This window comes from Rhineura floridana, chromosome 9 (assembly GCF_030035675.1).
Source record: "Rhineura floridana isolate rRhiFlo1 chromosome 9, rRhiFlo1.hap2, whole genome shotgun sequence".
Lineage (NCBI taxonomy): Eukaryota > Metazoa > Chordata > Lepidosauria > Squamata > Rhineuridae > Rhineura > Rhineura floridana.
The window spans coordinates 108,612,089-108,621,792 of record NC_084488.1 but is presented as its reverse complement, the minus strand read 5'-3'; the positions used below and the strand labels follow the sequence as shown (position 1 = coordinate 108,621,792).

Below are 9,704 nucleotides of genomic sequence, written 5' to 3'. Positions count from 1 at the left end.
TGTCAGTTCGAGCAGGAACCCTGGAATTTCGTCCTGCACTGCGCATGTGCTTGATGTTTAAATGCGTCACGGAACGGATGTGTAGCTAAGGGGAACGGATTTGGTGTTGCTCTATGTTTTTTTGTTGTAGAAGCTTGAAAGGTGGTAAATATGGCGGCCTTTGGTGCAGTTTCCAAGGGGTCAGGGAGCGTTTTCTTTGTTTTTGCTGGCGTAAGAAAAGGCGCTTGTTTTTCTGGCGCAGGTAAGAGAGGAAAGATCCTGCCTAAGCCTGGGAGGGAACTAAGCGTGGTCTACCTTCTGCGGGCTGGGATCTTGATAGGCACGCCTTGGAGCTTTAAACTGAATGAATAAAACGGTGCTGGACTTCTATGCATAACAACGCAGTGCGATAAAATAATGTTCGCGTAGCTACTGAGGTTACGGAGTATCTGCCTATTAAATTTGTTGTTATATGCCTTCAAGTCGATTGCGATGGGGGGAATGGAAGGGTTGTTTCTGGATTTTCTTGTGCGCTTTGGCAGGGAAGCAAACAACATGTGACCATGCACACGGTACAGCCAAAAAAAGATGTATATTCAAAACAGTATCGTAGCCGGAGTTTTTCAGATGTTGGGACACTGTTCTTGTACAGTTCTTATTTTGTTGTATTTGCTGCAGAAACGAGGAGTTTCGAAGTGTTTCTTTCCTGATCTTGAGCACAGCCTGGCATAAAATATGTGCACCAAAAACCTATGTATATTTACTTGGTAATAAGTCCTACTTTTCCTCAATAGGTTTACATAGATCTGAAGTCTTAAAATAACGATGTGTTTGATCTGTCTTAAAAATACCATGGATGTAAGCACCTCAAGCTAGATCTAAATCCATTATAATTTTCAGCAATTACATAAACTCAGAACCATATTGTATATTGACTATGATTCCAGGCATTACTGTAATACCTTCAGAAGCCTAAGAATCAACACAAACCTTGACCCAGTCCCTTTGTGAGGCTATATGCCCAGACTTATGCATGTATGAATTGGTTCAAAGACTGCAGTAGCTTAGCCTTTTCATATTTATCAGTGTTGTATTTCATTCTGATCTGAGCAAAATTGAGGTGGAGTTCACCAGAATCTAGATTGGAATCTGTTTGAAATATCTCCCTTGTGTGTATTGGACCTTACTGAGCCTTTACAGAGAGCTTCTGTCACAGTAGTGGGTTGATGATACTGGCTTGTGCTGATCCCTGGTAGATACCCTCTGCAAAGTCTGCAACCTATGTAGTGCATGTTGGGCCCTTTTTATCTAAACATTTTTTACATGGTGGGCGTTGTTACACACCCATCACTTAAAAAATTTGGAACTTTTTGAAGGATTTTCTCCTATCTTTACACCCAACTAGATGCACTACTCATTCTGGAATGCTAAAGGTGGTGATGGGAAGCCTTTCTTACCCTGTCTTTCCCTCTCTCAAAACATGTAATGTAGTTTTTGAGCTTATTGGAGATCACATACCAGCTATGTAATAGCTGTTACATGCTATGTATGTATTCTTTCTGTGGCTGCTACTAAGCCTAAAAGCATATGTTTTCATGTTGGCCACAGAGGAGGGGAAGCCTCTTCCCCGCAGCAGGCATGAAAATACAGATAACCAGCTTCTCAGGCTGGAATCCTAACCCCACCTACAGAATTCAGTAGAACTTACTTCTGAGTAGATATGGTTAGGATTGAGTTGCAAGCAATTGCTTTCTATTAGGTGGGCTGGTGGAGGAGAAATGGATGTCTCCAATGCACCTCCACCAGTCTACTTGGTTTCCATGCTTGCTGCAGAGGAGGGGGCTTTGCTTCCTCTGTGGCTAGCATGAAATTAAGAAAAGAGGAGAAGCAGAGTGATCTGACTGTTCTCTGGCAGCCTGCTCAATCCCATGCATGGATTTCCATGCAGCACGGGGTTCCCTTATGGTAGCTAGTTAAATATATATACAATGTCAGCATTATTGCTAGGAGAAAAATTACTAGTACTACTCTATCTATGAATAGGCTATTATGAGTTTCCTCGTAAGTTTTTAAAAAGGGAGATGGGCCTTTGGGAGCTTTGACCGCCTCTCTCTGGGCTAGCTTCTTTGCTCATGTGTATTTTTAAAAGCATTTTTTTGTGTTATGTTACATATTTTTTTCAGTTGCATCATGGAGACGGGAGTGTAGTTCCTACAGTGAACAGCTGTCCAGTGAGGCAGATATGGTAAGATTTTTTTTGTGTTGCAACATTCTACTCACTGTATATCTGTAAAAGTTTTCCAACTCAAATATAGAATGAGTGGTTACTTGTATTTGAAATGCACATTTTATTGCTGTGAAACGAACAGCATTGGAGCAAATATAAAATATCTAAGAAATATCTAAACAAAACAGTTGCAGGCACACTTGGAGGAAGTGGATTATCTAGATCCATTTCAGTCGGGCTTCAGGCCTGGACATGGGACTGCAACAGCCTTGGTCGCCTTGGTGGATGATATGAGGAGGGCATGGGATAGGGGCGAATGCACCTTCCTTGTCCTCCTTGATCTCTCAGTGGCTTTTGATACCGTTGACCATGTTATCCTCTTGGACCGCCTAAAGGGGTTGGGTATAGGGGGCACTGTATGGCAGTGGTTCCATTCCTTCCTCTTCGGTAGGTACCAAAGAGTAGCATTGGAGGAGGTGGTTTCGGATCCTTGGCCTCTCACTTGTGGGGTGCCACAGGGTTCTATCCTCTCCCCGATGCTGTTTAACATCTATATAAAGCCGCTGGGGGCAATCATCAGGAGATTTGGGCTGCAGTGTCATCAGTATGCGGATGACACGCAGCTCTATCTCTCATTTAAATCTTCACCAAGGTTGGCTGTAGAAACCCTGTCCAAGTGTCTGGAGTCGGTGAGTGGCTGGATGGGAAGGAATAAGCTGAAGCTGAACTCGGACAAGACCGAGGTACTGTTTGTGGGAGACAAGGGAAGGTTGGGGGATGTGGACCTGGTGCTCAATGGGGTACGTTTACCCTTGAAAGACCAGGTCCGCAGCCTGGGGGTCATTTTGGACTCCCAGCTGTCCATGGAGGCTCAAGTCTCGGCTGTGAGCCAGAGGGCGCTGTATCAACTCCATCTGATACGGAGGCTGTGCTCCTACCTTCCCAACCATCTGCTCCCACCGGTGGTACATGCCTTGGTCACCTCTCGCCTAGACTACTGTAATGCGCTCTACGTGGGGTTACCCTTGAAAATGGTCCGGAAGTTGCAACTGGTACAGAATGCGGCGGCTCGTCTGATTAAAGGCAGCCGCAGGCAAGATCACATCACTCCTGTGTTGAAGGAGTTGCACTGGTTACCGGTTGTTTACCGAACCCAATTCAAGGTGTTGGTTTTGACCTTTAAAACCCTATACGGTTTTGGGCCAGTCTATCTGAAGGAGCGCCTCCGGCATCATCAGGGATGCCGCTCAACAAGATCAGCCTCAAAAGGCCTTCTCTTGATCCCACCGGTAAGAACAGCGAGACTGGTGAGGACTAGAGAGAGGGCTTTCTCAATAGTGGCCCCCACCCTATGGAACTCTCTCCCAAATGACCTCCGTCATGCCCCTTCTGAGATGACCTTCCGCCGGACTTTGAAGACCTGGCTCTTCAGGAAAGCTTTTAAGATGGATTAGGCTTTCATGTTTTAAATTTTTAATGCTTAATGTGTTGTTTCTATCTTGTAGGTCACCCAGAGTGGCTGGCCAACCAGCCAGATGGGCGACTAATAAATTAAATAATAAATAAATAAATAAACATACAGAAAGCACTTCAATTTTATTTAAGGATAGCTATCAACAATTGTCTGTAAACACTTTGTAGGAAGGTTAGAAGCAATAAAAATGAGTGTATTACAAAATTACAGTCTTTACTATCGACAATCCCTATTTATATACCCTTAAAACTATTAGACAATGAAAAAAAGATTTATTTGGCAAATAAAAAAAACTACAGGTCAGGTTAGAAAATGGTGCAGAAATCACCAGCAAAGGGAAGAATGGAAAAAGGCATCAGTGGCTACTAGCCATGATAGCTATATTGTACCTCCATTGTTGGAGGCAGTATGCCTCTGAATACCAGTTGCTGGGAATTGCAAGGGGGCAGAGTGCTGTTGTGCTCAGGTCCTGCTTTTGGGCTTCCCATAGCAATCTAGTTGGCTGCTGTGAGAACCGGATGCTGGACTAGATGGGCCATTGGCCTGATCCAGGAGGCTACTTATATCCTTAAGAATGTTTGCTCTAAACATATTAAGTATTAGCACATCTCTACAACATCTGGATGGAGGACAAGAGAGTCTCAGTAAAACACAAATGGAAAATCCTGAAGATACAATGGGGGATGCCTCTTTCCTTTTCTCAAATCCTGCCCAGAACAGCAGTTGTGGTTTAAAATAACAGAACCAGTTCAAATAGTGCAATTTACGAAGTGGATCAATCATATTAGCAGCTAATGGATGTAGAAACTGAGCCTCAAAACCTTGCTGAACACATGAAGATGTTGTAATAGCCACCAACTTGGATGGCTTTAAAAGGGGTTTAGACAAATTCATGGGGGATAAAGCTACTAGCCTTGATAAATGTGTGACTGCTGCTGTTGGAGGCAATGTGCCACTGAACATCTGTTACTGGGATTTACAAGCACGGAGAGTGCTATCGCACTCATGTCCTGCTTTGGGCTTGGGCTTCTGGTTGGCCATGTGACAATAGGATGCTGGACTAGATGGTCCTTGGGTCTGATCCAGCAAAGCTTATATATTCTCATGAAGCTCAGCAGGAGATCTTAGGCCCGTAACTGCCTCTTAGCTTAACATAGCTTTATTATTAAACTTATATCCTGCTCTTCCTCCCAAAGGGAGCCTGTTCTTGTTTTTATTATCAGTATTATATTATTTATTACTGATAATAAGTACAAGAATGGGCCTATATGTCTGACCACCTATTTGGTGGCAGTTCATCAACAAAATAGGCATATAGGACTTCCGGGAAGGGTGACTTAGCCTGTGCCTGCTTTTGAGATGGGCTCCTGCCTCAAAAGAAGCTTATTCAGATATATCAGTCAGATTTTTTTTTTTTTTTGACTGATTAAACTTCTCCCGGGTAGGGAGAAACGAAGAGATTAACCTCAAAGCCTATTTTTGTTGGGACGACCAGATCTCATTAATTTATGGGACGAGGTCCAGCCGATGAAGGTGGGACGGATTTTCAACAACAAGCTCTATCTGATAAAGCGAACGTTCATCTTATCTTCTAAGAGAGAACGCACTAACAGGCAAGCACCCTTCTTTCTATATTTTTCTTTTACTTGACTTAAATTGTTGCTGTTTAAAAGAGATTTGCCAGATTGATCGGTTTTTGACATCTCACTGGGGAGCCATAACTTCTCTCTGCTACTCACTAATTAATAGCTTATCTCTGTTTTTGTTGCAAAAAGCTGTCCTGGATTTGCATTCTAAAGATATACACAGAAGAGGGATTTCTATTCCAGATTTTTATTTTGAAGAATATTATATTGTCTGAGACTACTCTCTTTTTGGTCTATTTTATTTTGACGAATCTGTTTCCTGACGACCGCCATTAATTGTTTCGATCCTGGGAACTACATTTTGTTTACTTAAGCATGGAGAGATAAGGCTGTCTGCTCTGTTTATACTGTGATGTCACCAAGTTTGGAGTATTAACCCAATTGTTGCTGAAATAAGAAGTGGTTTTCCTATATTTTTCTTTTAAAATGGCAATTAAGAAAGTGGCTGAGAATCTGGAAATAACTATGTTTCAGAAAATAATGGATGAGATTGAGATAACGAAACAAAACCTGCGACAGGGTTGTAAGGAGCTGAAAATTGAATTGAGTAAAATGAAGCAGGAGATTAAAGATATAGGGGTCCCTGTGAGAGAGGTGACCCTGGAAGGGGTCCCTGTGAGAGAGGAGACCCCGGAGATTGGAACAAACGTGGAACAGGAAAAAGATTTGGAGTCTATGGACTTTAGAAACAAAATCTATTGTTTGGAGACACAGGAGATTAAAGACATAGGGGTCCTTGTGAGAGAGGAGACCCTGGAGACTGGAACAGGGGTCCCTGTGAGAGAGGAGACCCTGGAGACTGGAACAGGGGTCCCTGTGAGAGAGGAGATCCCGGAGATTGGAACAAACGTGGAACAGGAACAAGATTTGGAGTCTATGGACTTTAGAAATAAAATCTATTGTTTGGAACTCAATGTTATCTCTGAAGAAATTAATGAAGATTCTAGAGATAAAGTTATCAATGGCATGGATAATCTTCTGGACTGGAATGATGTGATGGAGCCCAATATAGAGAAAATCTATGGAATTAACTGCAGCCATGTGACAATGGAAAAACTTTCAAGAGATGACCCAGTGTATTTTGAAAAAAAGAACAGAGATATGATTTTACAGCAGTATTTCAGCAACCTATTCAGAATGGATGGCAAGAAAATATTTGGGATAGAGGTAATTCCCATCAGACTCTTACTATATGACTATGGCTTTGACAGCAAGATTATTATGGAATACTGATAATGGAAGATTGGATACTGAAATTACTGGACTTAACAAGACTACTGAAGATGGAAGATGGAAAATGGAACTAATAGGGATAATAGAATAATGGCTACTGAAATTACTGAACCTAACAGATTCTGATGTGATGGATTAATTGAAATGTTTATTTTGACTATGGTTATGACAATAAGATTATCATTATTAGTAATGAGATGGATTAATCGATATGCTTATCTGGAAAAAAAATTGATAGATATATTTCTTAAAGAATTGAAACCTCTCTTTGACTTTTTGTGGAAAGAATAAAGTAATGTTTATGAGATTTGATGATTAAGTAAGATAACTACTGGAGGAAAGTGATTTTATAATATGACTTAAGAGACAGGATTGTTATATATTATAGACTTATAACTGATTTGATCTTTGACAAATGGGAAGTCAATATTTTACTCTTTATTTTTTATTTCTTTTTTTTTTCTTTTTTTTTTTTTTGTTTAACTATTTTTGATTTTGTTTTTTGTCTTTGAATGTTTTATGATTTCGTCTTGTATGTTTTATGAAAATCTGAATAAAAATTATTGAAAAAAAACAAAAACAAAATAGGCATATATACCTGTGCTGTAGAGTCTGACCTCGCACCGATTTTAGTGATTACGTGTTGCACGCTGCTTATCATGTATAGAATGATAATATCTTGTCTACTTAAGTGGTCAGTATTAAAAAAAAAAGGGGGGGAAGCTTCTCTTAAAACTGCTTCTGTTTCAGCCTGTGCCAATGGACAATCCATATGAGGAGCCTCCGAAAAAGTGCATCTTGTGTGGGGTAACTATTGACTACAAAAATGTACAGGTAAATTCCTCTGTATTTTGTGTGTATTGTGAGGTATGTTATAGAAGGCAGAGAGAATATCCTGCTAGTTCACTTGTTTGCAGGAGCATTAGTTACAAGAGTAGTGCTTCAGTCTTTTGTAACTTTTCTGTTTCTTTTATGTGCCTCCTCTCACAACCTAGAGGTGCTGGCAAGAATATTATGTGCATCTTTTACCAAAAAGATGTAAAGTGGGGAAACTCTTTTAGACTACTCTCGGGAATACAGCCAAGGAAAATGTCCACAGAAGAGATGGCAGGGTTGGAAACTCAAAGTATGCCAGACTGCCATGGTCTTCCGCCTAAAAGAGATAGAGGCAGAAGAATGGCAGGAATGAGGAATATCGTGATGGGTTGTGAAGCATTGTCACCTTGTAGGTACAATATTTCAACATTTAATCACCAAGAGTAGATGTAGAGACAGGTAGAACAAGTATAGAAGAAGCATTGCATTCTGAATAAGAGTACAGTATGCTTTGTGGCCCAGTTCAGACACCAGTGTCTTGTAGATGTGTGCCTTCCCTTGTATACAAAACCTTATTTCTACACCTACCTATACCTAATGTTATACTTCCTGCAGTCTTAACTGCACTAGGCTTTTACTTTGGTATCTCCTCCACACTCCCCGCAAAAAAACCCTACTGCAGAATATGGTTTTCCATTTTGCAAACTGACCGCCTGTAGAAATCAGAAATTATTTGTATTTTAAAGTATTTTGATGAATGTTAAATAGTAGTACTTACTTAAATACCGCATGGTTAATGTGAGTAGATTAAGTGAACAGTTGAGATATGCTACAGATATGTAAGAAATATCAAAGATCTGCTTACTATTTGCTGTTTTTTTTGCCCCTAACAGCTTTTATCACAATTTATTTCCCCATACACTGGTCACATCTTTGGGAAGCATATAACAGGTAAGGGACAGCAAATTTTTAGTAGTGTTATATCTAAGGATAATGCTTTTCACCACTTTTAATTTAAGACTGTTTAAATGCTCATTTGCCCCTGAACTATGTAGCATTCTGAGTTACGTTGAGTTCAGTTTCTAAAATTTAAATGGAGATCAGTCTTGAGTGCTGTTCTTTTCAAAATCCTCTTAAACGTTTAATTCAGATCTATGTAGGAATTGAGCATTAGATACTGGCAGATAAAATATATTTTAGAAGGATTGTTTGATTTTGTAGGCTTATGTGACAAGAAACAGTTTGAGCTCTCAAAAGCTATAAAAAGATCCCAACAGACAGGTAAGCATCTTCTTAAAATATGGAAACATTTAGATGTTTTGTAAAATGCTTTGTTCTAAAACTTCCGAATTTGTTATTTTGCAGGATTCATGTCTGTTACGCTTAAGGACCCAACATTCCTCAGTGACCCTAAAGTATGTAATATCAAATATCCGGAATGAATTATGTTAGTTGTACCTAATAAAACTGTTTTTGTAATTCATTTGTGCTGATAACTGGTACATCCTAAAGCCATTAACAAATATGATCCTACTTTAATTTCTCAGTACAAAGCAAAGGATTGCCATGTAAATGAAAGACTGCTTCTCTTTTGCCGTAATAAATCATAATAATCTTCACATTGTAAAAGTCCTATTTCTTGAAATTACCCCAGCCATTAGGAACATGTAGTCATTTTGTACATAAGATAGAAAACATGTTGCGCCCAATTGATATGCATTTGTACTAAGTCTCTGTGCTCAAAAAGGCTTACTTCCTAGTGGCTCACCTATGTACTATATTACTAGTGAACAATAATGTGGAAAATGGAGTACGGGAACACAGTCTAAGGCACTATTGTGAATGGAATCTTTGAATTAAAGTTTGGCCTCTCTCCCTATAAGCTGGTTTGCAACAATGTTTAGGATTAGTACAGCATGTTACTCTAATGGGTGGTATCTATTTTGTGTCCTTCTGCTGACAAGGGTCTGATCCAGTGGAGGCTTCTGCCTGGGGAAAGGGGAGGTGAATTTCACCAATTCCTCTTTTCTTCTGCAGACTTCCCCCTCCCCCAATTCTGCTCCAGAGGTTTGGGAGATCCTATGGAATATGATTTAGCAGCTAAACAACAGGAATAGGGCAGGAGGCAGTATTGGGAGCTGCAAGAGAAATGAACTGGTGAAAATCACCTTCCCTTTCCTGACAGAAGCCTTCACTGGTTCAAAGAGCTGTCAGTATATGGAAACAACTGGATACAAACCAATATATATTGTTGTATTCTCAGTCCAGCACTTGGAGAAAACAAATGCTGTCAGTTTATTCTGTGTTTCTGCCTTCCACCAGTGATTAA

The 9,704-nt window shown here is 40.2% G+C and overlaps 1 protein-coding gene across 3 annotated transcripts; it reads left to right on the top strand.

Moving 5' to 3' along the window:
• The first annotated feature begins 1 nt into the window (after position 1).
• MRPS18C (mitochondrial ribosomal protein S18C) lies at positions 2-8,994 on the top strand. Of its 3 annotated transcripts, XM_061583138.1 has the most exons (6): positions 7-241; positions 2,163-2,224; positions 7,310-7,393; positions 8,269-8,326; positions 8,597-8,656; positions 8,741-8,994. In XM_061583138.1, the coding sequence occupies exons 1-6, from the start codon at positions 151-153 to the stop codon at positions 8,815-8,817; spliced, it is 432 nt and encodes a 143-aa protein (XP_061439122.1). In that variant the 5' UTR covers positions 7-150; the 3' UTR covers positions 8,818-8,994. The 3 variants fall into 3 exon arrangements, with proteins under 3 accessions (XP_061439123.1, XP_061439122.1, XP_061439121.1); XM_061583139.1 differs by lacking the exon at positions 7,310-7,393 and having other exon boundaries at positions 2-241; XM_061583137.1 differs by lacking the exons at positions 7,310-7,393; positions 8,269-8,326; positions 8,597-8,656; positions 8,741-8,994 and adding an exon at positions 5,176-6,924 and having other exon boundaries at positions 214-241.
• The last annotated feature ends 710 nt before the right edge of the window (positions 8,995-9,704 follow it).

Excerpts from the sequence above, each read along its gene's own strand:
- MRPS18C (XM_061583137.1), top strand. The coding sequence starts at position 5,753 with ATGGCAATTAAGAAAGTGGCTGAGAATCTGGAAATAACTATGTTTCAG.